Source organism: Sus scrofa, chromosome 4 (genome assembly GCF_054392235.1).
Source record: "Sus scrofa isolate SSC_HxYL_T2T_F1_AM1 chromosome 4, Sscrofa_HxYL_maternal_Yorkshire_Landrace_v2.0, whole genome shotgun sequence".
Taxonomy (NCBI): Eukaryota; Metazoa; Chordata; class Mammalia; order Artiodactyla; family Suidae; genus Sus; species Sus scrofa.
Window position 1 is genome coordinate 132,282,734 of NC_139386.1, and position 13,826 is coordinate 132,296,559.

Sequence of the window (13,826 nt, forward strand, 5' to 3'; positions counted from 1 at the left end):
TTGTGAAGAGGGTGTGTGGATCAGAGATGAGAACAAACAAACTAGGAAAGTTCCTGAAAACATCGTGTGCTAATAATCTTTAGCCCACAGGCGATTGTCCCCAGGGTGCCTAATCTTCAGCTTATGGGCGATGGGGTTTAAGGTGCAGTTGAGCCCGGGAGAAGGACAAGGAAGGACTCTAAGCTGCCCCTGCCTGTTCCTCCCTGGTCTCTGCATCCCCTCCCTTCCCCGATCAGCAGCTGTCTGGACGCGCCCCTAGGAACTCAGGGAAAGTGGTGGTGGCTGAATGAGGCCCATTTCCCAAGAACAAGAAATGGGGATGCAGACAGGTTTTTGTGGTCAGGAGCCCCTCAGGGCCGTGTTCGTTTTCAGGGTGTATGCTTTTAACTAGAGGAGGCCTCCTACTGGTAGAGACCCGTTCCGATTTAAGTAACCATCACCAGAAGTGTCTACTGAAAGCTGGACTGCACAGCCGTGGTACAACCTGATCTGGCAAATGCACATAAATTGCGCTATTACACAGTAAGGCACTAATGAACCCAAATGAAACTCTAGGGACACCTTGGGTAGATGCAGTACAGAGAATTAAGGAAGGAAATAATTAGGCACAATTGCGGAATCTGGCTAAAAACCAGTGAAAGGATGCATGCAGCCTATTTCCTGCAGCGTGCAGGGAGACCTAGTAACAGAATATGCAAAACCACAAGAGAGAGGCAAAAGGAAATGTGACTTCTACACACGAATAAGAAAGGGACAGCTTTTAAATTACAAAAATGACTTTATTTAAGTTATTTTCTGTTCCGATGTACTACAGAGCCAAATAACATTAAGACATTGTATCATGAATTTACATTACGACAAATCCACGTTCAAGCATTTCCTTAAAAGTCTTAGAGGTGTTGCCAGCATTTGACACAATCTGAACACATTCAGTGAGAGAAAACAAGCAGCAGAAGGAAAACGAAGTGAACACATAAGGCATTGAGTTGCAACTCTGGTAAAAAGAGTCATTCAATAGGCAGAATTGGGTGCCAGAGGGACCGGTATTCAGTAGAAAGCAAATTTATACCACGTTCAAAACTACACACAGGAATTGTTTAACATGGCTGAGAAATGAAGTTGTTCAAAGCTGTATACCCCTTTAAAAAATCTTCTAATTAAAAGAATTCCTTCGAGGGGTGGGGAGAAGACCCTCTTGCCTCTCCCCAAAATGAATTAATTTAAGGATGCTCCCTTTATCAGGGAGAGGCTCTGGGAAGAGGGAGGAAGACTGGGTAGCTAGTTTGGAACGCTGGTGTGAAATTATAGTAGAAGCATGTCACTGAGGCCTGAATCTGAAAAATCAGTGCGGGTCTAGTTGAGACTGTCCAGGGTGACTTACAACGTGTCTGAAGAGACAAAAAAAAAAAAAAAGCTGAGACAATCGTACAGGCCATGGAGGCATTCCTTTCGCTAATAACTGTGCTGTTTTTGAGATGGAACACCACCTACCCTGAGTTATTGAGATCTTACCAAAAATGTGAACTGCTTGCATGGCCTTATCCCATTCAGGATTCATAGACGAATGTACGTTGAATCTTAATTTAGTTTCTAGACACAGCTTGAAAGGGTTTTGGCGTTTATCTCATCTAGCCACGGCTGAGTCCTGCTGACCGTGTTCACAAAGACAGGTCTCATGGATGTTGACTGTTTAAGTAAATGTATCACTACAGTTGATCAGGTGTGTGCTATGAGGAAGAGAGTAAATAAAACTTCTTAACAAGGGAGTTTTCTTAGAAGTAGGAACGTAATAACAAACTTTTGGGGGAAATGGTAACAAGAGGTATAGAGATTTGTTTCTTGTCTTTCTTATGAGCAGAAATCGTTAAGAGAGCCTATTGCAAGAATTTCCTCATCCCAAGGAACCCAAGGAGGATCCCAGGGGGCTTCAGCACCTCTCGACAAAGACGGCTGGAGAGGCAAATAAGGAGGCACCTCTAACTGGACAGAATACTCGTAGCAGGCTTCTCTCCAAGCCTTGCTGAAAAAGCAGTGCCTGCTGCCCGGGATGCCGTGTGAGTCGTTGGAACCCATTATCACAGCTGCACGGGAACCCAAGACAGGGGAAAGGGGGAACAACCAGCACATCTACAGGCGTCCGTAACAGGTTTCACTGTAGCAAGAACATTGATGATAAAAGTGCTGTGTCAGAAGCAAAACAACATGAAAACCAACACACATCTCGTTTTCCGAGGTGTGGTCTTAGGCGAGTTCCACTGGGATATACGTAGATGCTTTGTCTCAGCCAGACCATCACCAGGCAGTGGTCTGTTCTACACGTCACCATTAGAACTGACCCCAAGGTATACTCGCCATGGGTGTCCAGGAGCCGTAGGATTTAAAGAGTTCATAGGATGCTTTTATATTTACATAAGCGGTTTCGCATGAATCTTATAGAAGGTGGATAAATAGAGCAAGTTGTCCCTTTTCAGCAAGAGCACTTGTAAGACATGAAAGGGATCAGGTGAAAAAATCCCTTTAACACTGAGTTGATTCATTAAAGAACTTTAGAAAAGTCAGCAGTTCATTTACCTGAGTTTCCCATTTAAAGGCTAAAGAGTAATTAAATGCTGTTTACTTAGGAATGTGAACAAAAAATATACAATATTAAAAGGGCCAGAGTCAGAAAACCTCGACTCAAGATGAAGTCTGAGTATTCTGGATTTTTATAAAATCTAATAGAAACATCTATGAAGTTTCCTTCCTAGTTAAAACATGAAGTCAGAACTCTAGTGATTTATTGGACGTTATTTAGAACTTAGGTTGGGGGTCAGCCTGTGAATAATGAAGAAAGTAAATCAAATTCTTTTGGCATGTTGAGTAAATTGTCACAAAGACCTAACTGCTAGTGACTAACTTCAGTTATGAACCCATATGAGATTCTGAGTTGACACCAGATAAAGACTTGAGCATAAATATGATTTTTAACCTGAATAGATCCCTTTTTTAAGGGGATATAGAAAACAACTATAAATGTTATCCAGAAAAATAGTGCACCCAGTGTTTCACCAGTAGTTATCCAAGCTCACCTCTGGAGAGGGGTATTCTTGTCATGCTCAGCCACTGACAGTCTTTCAGGTTTTGGTTGGTCTGTTTGTTTCAAACAGGTAGGGCTATAAATACAGCGCATCGGTCATGATCAAGATCTAACAACATTCTAGAATTGAAGATTTTTATCCTATGAGAAATAACCATGTTGCTATTTTAAACATATTGTTTCAGTTCCAGGTTGAAATAAACACACAGCGATAGGGTATCACCTTTTAACACTTGACCACAGAGCAGAAACAGCAAAGCACTTTGGTCTACGTGATTCAATTTTTACATAAACGAAAAGCATCTCTTTCTCAAATCTTTTACCCCATGATGTATCATAGCATTTAAAACACAACTGAAGTACGGAGAGCTGCTGAGCAGTCCCTACAGCTGTGTTCCACGTATGACTCAAAGTCGCTTTACGCAAAAAAGCCACCAGGATTGAGAAGTAAATGTACAAGCAGCATTTTGAAACCCCAAACCACTTCCCTGCTTTTTCTGCTAGGTCACAAAACTTCCTTAGATCAGACCAGGGCTCCAAAGACAGTCCATGTGGAGTTGGAACATAAAACCAAATTCCCGTGACAGGAGTATTGGTCCTGGGTCGAGGGCACAGGTAGTGCTTTTCATTTTCCTGTTCCACACAGCTTAAGAGTCAGTGAAAACAATTTGCCCAAGACCCATATACCATGTTGGATTTTTAAATAGAGAGAGGGAAATGAAACTTCTGCTGACCACCGGGCAAAAATTACTCCTAAGTGACATGTACTGAGCAATTTATTCACCCTTAAAAAAAAAAAAAAAAAAAGGTAATAGAACCATTTTAGATGAGATACTTCTTTTAAGCCAAAGAGAGCTTCTGTGCTTTGCATCACTAGCAGTTTCAGCACGGGCAGGCTCGAGCGAGCTCCATAAGTATATATACATAGAGGCCGATTATTTTGTGTGACAGGCAGACGTTGGGTACGTCACCACTGCCACCCCGCGCAGGGGCACAGCACACCCAGCTCGTTCACGGAGTGCTTTAGCAGTGCATTTTTTCCATTAGATGTATTCAAATATCAAGATATCAAAGATGATCAAATTACTAAAAAACCAGGCTTCTAATTCTGATTTTTAAATTCAATTACTACTTTAATTAAAATAAAGCTAGTTTCTCTAAGGCGGGGCACCCGTTCCCACACAGCCATCCTGGTCTCAAAGGGGAAGAACCTCTGTCCTCCCTTTGCAAGGGGTACTTTTAAAATATCGGTAAACATGTAAATCAGTTAAATTATACATAACTATGCAAGGAAGCCGATGTTGGAAGATAATTATCTTTACTCACTGACAAATCCTTGCCTAAGGATAAACAGCTGTCAGGTATATCAAAGAATATAACGTATAAGGTTCTGTTGGCGGCAAGGGGGAAATTTGAAAATAAGAGTCTACGACAGGGCCCTTTTGTGAATTTACACTCTAGAGAAGGATTTTCTGTAGAATGAAGGACTTGGCCAATGGAAAAGGCAGCTGGCATTAAAATAACTAGCATAGCTTCCTTGGAACACATACGATGAAAACAAATATAAGGACTCTGTATAGGTGTCAACGAGCTGAAAAGGACCTTGGCAAAATATCCTCATCTATCTAAAAAATACCAAAAAGCATGCAACGTAAAACTCCCTCCCTTTCGCAAGAAGGAACTGAAAACCAAAACCAAAACCAAAACAAACAAACAAAACCAAAACGACAACAAAACCCCCAGATGGAACCATCGGTTTCTGTCAGTAGCAAACAACAACAAGAGATACATTAGGTTCCAGCACAAATAAAACTTTAAAATATTAATACTGAAAAAATACAATTAAATTTTTATTAAAAAATACAAACGCCTTACGCAATCCCTGTGTACATTTTGTTTCGTGTGAATAAGAAAAAAAATTCATAAACTAGGAAAGGCGTTAAGCTTCCCGAATTATTTATACTGTATTTGGTAGAAGCATGTTTCAGTCAAGCTTTCAACAAAAATAAGCTACTCTGTTTTCATTTGCTCCCGGACGTCAGAAGGCAGAGTTTCAAACAGAGCTTCCTCGACCACCAGTCCGGCTCGCTTCAGCGCGCGGCAGTCGCCCAGCTCCGGAGGCAGGATTTCAAAGTGATTGCCTTTCACGTCTAAATAGGAAAGGAACAGCAAGTTTCCGATTTTCGGCGAGAGCACCGAGAGGCTGTTCTTCCCAATCTTGAGTGTTTTGAGCTTCTTGCAGAAGTAGAGTTCGTCCGGAAGGCTCTCCACTTTGTTGCAAGTGATGGAGAAATACTGTAAACTCTGCAGAACCCCGATTTCGGGCGGGATAAAGCGAATGTCGTTGTAGGACAGGTCCAGGTATCGGATTTTGTTGCACAGGAAGAGGTGGGAAGGCAGCACCTCTATTTTGTTGTGGCTGAAGGACAGACGCTCCAGGCTGGTGAGTTTCTTGATGTGCTCCGGGATGTAGGCGATGCTGTTGTGCCACAGTTTTAGCACCGTCAGCTTCCTCAGGTGCTGGAAGCTCACGATCTCCTCTATGGATTTCAGATTGTTTTCCTTGAGGTCCAGCTCCTGGAGGCTGAGCAGGCTGAACACGGCGTGGGGGATGCGCTCCAGGTCGCAGTGGACCAGCTCCAGCTCCGTCAGGTTGGTCATCTTCTTCAGATTGTTGAGCATCACCAGCTTGGTGCCGTCGTTGTGGATGCACATCTTCTGCAGGTGGCTGGCCACGTCCACCACGGCCTGCGGGATCTTGGTGACGTTGCTTTTGATGGAGAGAATCTTGAGGCTCTTGAGGTCCCGCAGAGACTCGAGGGTGACGTTCTTGGAAATATCGTGGCTGAGCGAGCCCACCAGGTAGAGCTCCTCCAGGCTCCGGAGCCCGTACATCCAGGGGGGCAGCTCCCTTATGTCGTCGAACTTGACGCTCAAGACCTTGAGGTTGTCCTTCAGGAAGGAGAGCGCCGCGCTGTGGATCTTGACGGAGCACTGGTGCAGGGAGAGCTCCTGCAGGCTGTCGAGCTGCGCCACGGTGGCCGGGATCATCACGTTCTTCATGATTTCCAGCTTGAGGGCCTGCAGCTCGGTGATTTCAAACACCGTGTCGGGCAGGCCGGACAGCATGACCAGGGGCAGCTCCAGGCGGCTCTGGGCGTTGGTCTGCAGCTTCTGCCGCAGCTTATCGGGCGTCCACTCGTTATTGAGGTTCAGCTGCTTCAGTTTGTTCTCGCTCACTTCCGACAGGAAGACGGCGAACCGCTTGGAGTACAGAGGGTCGTACTGGTCGATCATGTGCAGCATGAAGGCAAAGTCATTCTTCACGTCGGGAATGTCGTCGATGCCCGTCTCCTGGCGGACGTACTCGAAGGAGTACTCCCGCAGCGAGCGGTAGAAGAGCCAGTACAAGGTGTAAAGGCACGTGAGGCCGTAGATGCTGACGAAGCACAGGTAGCAGAAGGAGAGCTTGGAGAACAGGTGCGCCATCGTGTGATTGCAGGAGAAGTTTTTATATCCGGTCATGTCCTGGATGTCCACGTCGCAGTCCACGGTGAACTGGACCTTGGAAACCAGGGCGCTGTTGTAGGCGATGATGATCAGGAATTTGATGACCTTAAGGACCGTCTGGCGGACATACATGGCGTACAGGATGTCGCCTTCTTCCACGTGCAGCCGGAACTTCTTCACCTTCTCGAACAAAGCCTTGGCTTGCTCGCCCTCCTTCTTGTCCAGAGCCCCCGCGGTGGACTTGTCCACCACGAACTTCTCAGGGATGGACTTTAAAGACTGCGAGTTGACCAGGCTGCCTTCGGGGCCAGACTGGGTGGTGGTGGACCTGCTCAGGTTGTTCTTCCTGCTGTCCTTTTCCTCCGAGTCCTCCCCGGACACTTCCGACAGCGCGCGGGTGGTCCAGGGGGAGTCGAAGCACTTGCCCAGGATGGAGATGAAGTGCTCGATCTTGGAGCTCGAGCCGGGGAACTTGAACCAGAAGTTGCTGCAGAGCATGAAGACCAGCGTGTGGATGAGGACGAGGTACGGGAAGTACTTGGCGTACCAGTGCAGGGCGCGCTCGTAGCACATCTGGTTGATGAAGCTGTACTGCTGGAGGTCCAGGTCCGTCTTCAGGCCTTTCATCTCCACCGTGACCGGGTGAGCCGGCGCCGGCTTCGGGGGCGGCAGCGGCGTGGTGCTGGCCACCGCCTGAGAGACGTTGGAGACGGAAGCGTGGTTCTGAGAAGGCTGCACTCTCTTCGGCAGGCAGATGATCTTGTCTTGCATGACCTGGAACACAGAAATCATAATTTCAAATTACATGACTCCGAGAGCCGGCGTAATGGCATTAGTGCGGAGAAAGCAGCAATAACGTCCAATAAATGTCCATCTCCTCTGCCTGGGGAATGCAACACTCCGTTCCGGCACCGAGATGTTCCTTCTTCGCCCACGTGTTGGAAAAACGAAAGGCGGACCTCTGCGCCTCGCGTCTAACTTAACGACACACAAGACGACAGTTTTCTTGGGACGCAGAGCAATGCACGACACGATGCATATCTGAAGACCATTCATGCACGTTTACAAATGTGCGTTTCTCCCGCTCACTGAAGCCCGGGACCAGCAGGCATTGGTCCGGGATGTATACTCGCTTATCAGACTCGGTCTGGACTTGGAAGCCTCCCAAGATTATGTTCGCTTGTGTATGAGAAGTAAAAGCGTTGGAAGAAGGGAATACGGCAGAAATGTCTGTCTTTGCCGTTTCCTCTTTCCTCTCTACCCAGAACCTAGACATGCATGGGTGAACAGGGAACGGCTTTCATAGAATGGGAATTTTTTTTTTTTTTTGGTCTTTTTGCCATTTCTTGGGCCCCTCCCACGGCATATGGAGGTTCCCAGGCTAGGGGTCGAATCGGAGCCGTAGCCGCCAGCTGACGCCAGAGCCACAGCAACGCAACTCCTAGAATGAGAATTTACTAAGCATTTGTAAAAACTGTTTCTTCTTCGAGAGATGAAAGATTATAGAAATGGGCATTCCCACTGTGGCTCAGCAGGTTAAGAACCCAACGAAAGGTCCATGAGGATGTGGGTTTGATCCCTGGTCTCGCTCAGTGGGTTAAGGATCCAGTGTTGCCGTGAGCTGTGGTGTAGGTCGAAGACGCGGCATGGAGCTGGCGTTGCTGTGGCTATAGCGTAGGCCAGCAGCTACAGCTCTGATTCGACCTCTAGCCTGGGTACCTCCATATGCTTGCAGGAGCAGCCCTAAAAAGAAAAAAAAAGCATACGGAAGTGTTCGAAAATAAAATAGTTATGTCTAAACTTGCTGCTTTTCACACAAAATCTTACATCAACTTCTATCCCTCCACCAATGCTTCAATTTGTTGAAAAGAATATTAAGCCCCAAGAATGTCCAGCAGTCCCATAAGATTGCATTTTGCGTAAGAGAGGACGTGTCCTTTCTGCAGGTGAGGTAGGATGAGGTGAAATCCACCTTGGATCCACCCGGAGGAAGCTTCTCAGGAAGAAGCACACGTAAGTGGAATTATCTGAACAATGAGCACACAGTTCCAATAAAGAATAATCCACAAGAAACAGCAATGACATGGAATTAATAATGTGGGAAAGTCTACTTGTACTTTCACATGGCAAATGGCTGGAGATCCACAGTGTTTAATGATTTTGCAACGGCAAAGTCCTTTATATTGATTGCTTGAAGTAGAAACTGAATCTATTACAAAAGGACGGCTGTGGCATGGGACTGTGACCTCAAGCTGGTGACACAGCAGATACAGCCCCCTAGAGAGACGCACAAGGTTTGACAATGCTGCGGGGCATCCAGGGTAGTAGAGCGTCTGGGATGTAGGGACCTCAGCATATATTTGCTGAGAAAGTGAATGAGTCCTGACTCTAGTCCTTTGAGTTCAGAGTTGCTAAGTCTGGGCGTGGACCATACCTCTGCGAGAGATGAAGAGAAGGATGCTGATTAGAGCAGTGACAGCAATACGCTTTCTGTTGTGCTTAATATGCAACCTTCGTCCAATAATGTCGTGGACATTACTGATTTTAATTGTCAGCCTGACCTGATGAGGCAGGTGCTCTTGGTATTTCACAGACGAGGAGACCAAGGCATAGAAAAAAGCTTGAATAACTTGTTTAATGTTATCTAGGCCAGGCCACCTGGACCCAGAGCCCACATTCTTATTTTATTTCCCCGGAGTTCTAGGACTGAACCAAAACGGTCCCCGTTTGACTTTAACCTAAGTAACAAGTTACCTTCTATAAATTATGCATGTTTTAGGGAAGAAGCTGCACTCCTCCCATATGCTATGCAGATAACAATGAAAGAATGAGGTTGGGGGAGACAGGAGGTTTCATTTATAAAGATTTATAAAGGCTCCATCTTGGCATATATCACAGGAGACTACTCCTTACTATGTAAATCAAAAGAAGGCAGGGAAGAAGGAAAAACGTGACTGCATTCAGAGAGTTCAGTGACGCCAGAGGGCTGAGAATGTCCTCAAACACTTTTCGCACTTGCCTACATCAGAGAAAAAATGTTAAACATGCCTACACTGATGTAGGCATAATTCTCTCCATAAAGTACTGCCAATCCATATGTCAAATATTAGAAAGCTTGATGTCTTTTTCCTTGAAGTTTAAAATAAACATAAATCGGGAGTTCCTGTTGTGGCTCAGCAGGTTAAGAACGTGACTAGTATCCATGAGGATGCAGGTTTGATCCCTGGCCTAGCTTAGTGGGTTAAAGGATCTGCCATTGCCATGAGCTGTGGTGTAGGTCACAGATGTGGCTCGGATCCTGAGTCGCTATGGCTGTTGGTGTAGGCCGACAGCCATAGCTCTGATCCGACCCGTAGCCTGGGAACTTCCATATGCCAAAGCTATGGCCCTTGGAAAAAAAAAAAAAAAAGACAAAAACCAACCAACCAAACAAACCCCAAAACCAAAAACCAAACCCATACATAAAAGTTTTCATGTTAATTTCATATTTCAATGGGGCAGCCTTTCTACTTCTTGGGGGTCCCACCCACTACCTTGGAAACTCCTGGAATAGACAATAGTAGGAGAAAGGCTAGACAGACAGCAGCCTTTCCTGGAGAAATATCAAAGAGAGGAAGAAAGAAATTCAGTGTTTGGAATCATGTTCTAGATCCTTTCCCACTCAGGGCCTCACTGAACGCCGCAATAACCCGTGAAGTCGGCAGAAGGCAGGGAGTCGAGTCTGGCGTGGACAGGAGAGCGTCTCCGGGCATCTTCTCTGAGAGCGACACCTTGAGCTGCTTTGTTAACAGGACGTTGTTAATGGTGTGATGAAAACAGAGATGCAGTGGTTATGAACGCAGGTAAAAAGGCAGACGCCTTCTGGGGGCGCCAAATCCCTGCCCTGCATCCAGGAGGCCCCATGACTGCCCTCTGTCCAGCCCTGCCCTGGGATTGCTGCTCCCAGGGAAGGTGAGAGACCTCTGGACTTGGCTGCTGCAGGTTTCAGGTGATGCCCTGTGCCAGGGGGCCCGGCGGAGGGCGAGCATGGGCTGAAATCCTGCTTCTGCTCCCCTGGCTTGTGGGATGACTTTTGACATTCTGACAAAAGCACCTGATTGGCTAGCATCTGCCATGCTAGAGAGGGAGGTCATTTTCCCTCCATTCTACAGAAGAACCCAACTAAGGTTCAGAGAAGTCCAGTAACTTGCCCATGTTCATGCAGCCAGGAAGCAGCAGAGCGGACTGGCATATTTCCATCACTCCAGACAGTCGCTTAATTTCTCCAAACTTCTGCTATGATGCTTTAAGAGAACAGACCAACCTAGGAGGGTAATTCATAGGCAATTTCCAGAAGTTCCTTTCAGGCTATGGGTGTCATATGTCTCTTTCAATCTTCATGAAGATGTAATTTTTAAAAGGTGTCTATTTAAGTCCCAGGAAGGTAAAGAGAATAATTTACTTTTCTAGAAGCTAACTACTTAGAAGCAAGCAGAGTAGAAGGAGGATACTGGGATGCAGTCACTAAGAACAATAGCTGCTCATGCTGCAGAGACAACACATCATAAGAGGGTTCCAGCAGAGATGCAGCTCGGAGTAGAATTCCCCAAGAACGCAATGGCAGGTTGCTGGCCCAGGACTGTAAAAAGGAAGAGGGCAGGTCACGGGGTCCAAAAGCAAAGAGTGTGAGGACTTCAGGAGGGAAACAGTCACAGGTGAGAGAGGAAGGGGGTTACCTCCCGTGGTTCATAGACCCAGTGGTTCTGAACACGGAGAAGAACTGGGAGGAGCATCTGTATTTTTGAAGGAACAGTCCAAAAGAGAAAGAAGACAGAAACATAAGGCAGACCAGCTTCCTCTTTAAAGGAAGGGTAAAGGGTGTTTTTGTGGTATCTTTGTTAGTAGCAGGTTGTAAGAACTTGAAAGTTTTTGTTTCCTTTTTCTGCTCTTTGGAGAAGCTTTTGTCTACTTAAACCTAGTCCTCGCTTTTCTTTACCTTTTCCTAGAAATTTAAAGATTAGATGATAAAACAAGCCTTAAACAAAGGCTGCCAAACAGATTTCAAATGGTAAGTTCCAGGCTGCTGGTGCAGGACTAAGGGGGAGCGTGTTTGGGATGAGGGCAGGGAGAAAGCCCTCCATCCCATCCCGTTCTACCAAACCCCGAGGCTCAGAGCATCCCTGCCAGGTCATTCACACACGTCCCGAAGCGGAGGAATTCCGTCCCTTTCTTTTGGGTAAACTCTCAGACTGCCTTTAGAGGAAAATACATTGAGCCTAGAGCTGCATGGAATGTCTGCCCAGCGAGGGGGTGAGAATGAGGGGAAAGAGATGAGGATGGGGAAGAGAAGCCAGTTAAAAGCAAGACGAACGGGAGACTCTGACCCAAAACACAGCCAGGAGAGAAAGTCACTTTCCTAAAAGTAAATATGAAATGTTGAATGACACCATCTATGTTAAATTCGTCTGGGAACGGAGAGACACAGGAGGAGGTGAGTCACCGAGGGCAAAGGTCAGGTGGAGACAGGCAATAAAGAGGGCTACGCCAGCTCCTCTGTACAGGGATGGACCAGCTCCTCTGTACAGGGATGGGCCAGCTCCTCACTATAGGGATGCACCAGCTCCTCACTATAGGGATGGGCCAGCTCCTCTGTACAGGGATGGGCCAGCTCCTCTGTACAGGGATGGGCCAGCTCCTCTGTACAGGGATGGACCAGCTCCTCTGTGCAGGGATGGACCAGCTCCTCTGTGCAGGGATGGACCAGCTCCTCTGTGCAGGGATGGGCCAGCTCCTCACTATAGGGATGGACCAGCTCCTCTGTGCAGGGATGGGCCAGCTCCTCTGTACAGGGATGGGCCAGCTCCTCTGTACAGGGATGGACCAGCTCCTCTGTACAGGGATGGACCAGCTCCTCGCTGTAGGGATGCACCAGCTCCTCTGTGCAGAGATGGACCAGCTCCTCACTATAGGGATGAACAGGCTTGGAGGTGGGAGGGGTGAGCCTGCAGAGCAGAGAGGGGCTGGCGTCGAAGGAAGGAGGTCAAGTGACATGGTAGGAAGCTGGAGTATACATTCATTATTTCTACTTTGAGATGTAAACACCTTTCTGTCTTCCCAAAAACTTTGGTAAAATCTGCCCCCCCCACACACACGCGTGCACATGCATGTATACATGCACACCTTTTGTAAATGAATTTTGTAGAAATCGCAGCAGAAAAAGGACTACATTTCATACTTGGATCAAAACTGAATAAGCAGGCTTTGCCTGGGATGGTAAAAATCCATAATCTAAACTGTTTCCATGGAAGCAGGAACTGGGACCCTGAGAACATAATTCTTCCAGGAGTCTGCCACAACTAAGAGAGGCCACGGACTGGAATTTCATCCAATATCCTCTAGGTCCTAAGGAGCAGCTGACATCTAGGTAACCAAAAAACATACTGCGCTCCTCAAGACTTTACAACTAGAGTCCCTGGAGGAATAAAAATAATCATGTAAAATGTTCCGTGACTGCGATAGTATCTAAGTAACACTTCTGGAAAAGAAACACAGGGTTGCAGGAATTGAAGAAATGGGCTCACTAAAATTTGGATTTATGAATCTCATTCGCAAACTATTTTGAGGTAACATAGCAGCTGTTTTCAGGAAAAAATTCTAACGTCAATGAAATAAACTGAGTTTCTTGCTTTTACTTTTTATAGGGGGTGCTTTAAATAGAAAGTAAAATTCAAGTTTCCTTAAAAAAGGAAATAACTCTTCCAAACTATGCCCTGGAATGCTGTTCAGATCTAGGAAAATACATCAACTATTTAAAATTGCACCTGTGAAGTTTATACTAGCAATGAGACGCATTTTTAAAAATTTCATTGATGTGCAGCTGATTTTCAATGTTGTGTTAATTTCTGCTGTACAGAAAAGTACAGATATATATATATGTCCTGTTCACATTCTTTTCCATCATGGTTTGTCAGAGGATACTGAAGACAGTTCCCCGTGACGTACAGTAGGGCCTTGTTGTTTATCCATCGTACATATAATAGTTTTCCTCCGCTAGTTCCAAACTCTCAACCCTTTCCTCCCCCTCCTCTGCCCCCTTGGCAACCACAAGTCTGTTCTCTAGATCTGCAAGACTGTTATTGTTTTACAGATATGTTGATTTTTTTTGTTGTCTTTTAGATTCCACATATCACATAGCATTTGTTTTTCTCTTTCTGACTTACTTCACTTACTATGATAATCTCTAGGTCCATCCATGTGGCTG

General features: G+C 46.1%; 2 protein-coding genes across 5 annotated transcripts in view; one reads left to right on the top strand and one right to left on the bottom strand.

The window, feature by feature from the left end:
- LOC146404276 (uncharacterized) overlaps window positions 1–13,826 on the top strand; it is a 29,800-nt gene that overhangs the window by 7,086 nt on the left and 8,888 nt on the right. The window contains exons 3-5 of the mRNA XM_085020984.1: window positions 1,859–2,054; window positions 8,533–8,599; window positions 10,236–10,428. Of these exons, the coding sequence (XP_084877110.1) occupies window positions 1,859–1,868 (10 nt within the window). The 3' untranslated portion in view covers window positions 1,869–2,054; window positions 8,533–8,599; window positions 10,236–10,428. The remainder of the gene's footprint in view (window positions 1–1,858; window positions 2,055–8,532; window positions 8,600–10,235; window positions 10,429–13,826) is intronic.
- LRRC8C (leucine rich repeat containing 8 VRAC subunit C) overlaps window positions 759–13,826 on the bottom strand; it is a 123,009-nt gene continuing 109,941 nt past the window's right edge. For 3 of the 4 annotated variants that reach the window (XM_001929205.7, XM_005663701.4, XM_085024118.1), the window contains one exon: window positions 759–7,360. In XM_001929205.7, coding sequence (XP_001929240.5) covers window positions 5,087–7,360 — 2,274 coding nt within the window. In that variant the 3' untranslated portion in view covers window positions 759–5,086. Of the gene's footprint in view, window positions 7,464–8,290; window positions 10,004–13,826 lie in introns of those variants that run through there. The other variant, XM_085024119.1, reaches the window with a different exon arrangement.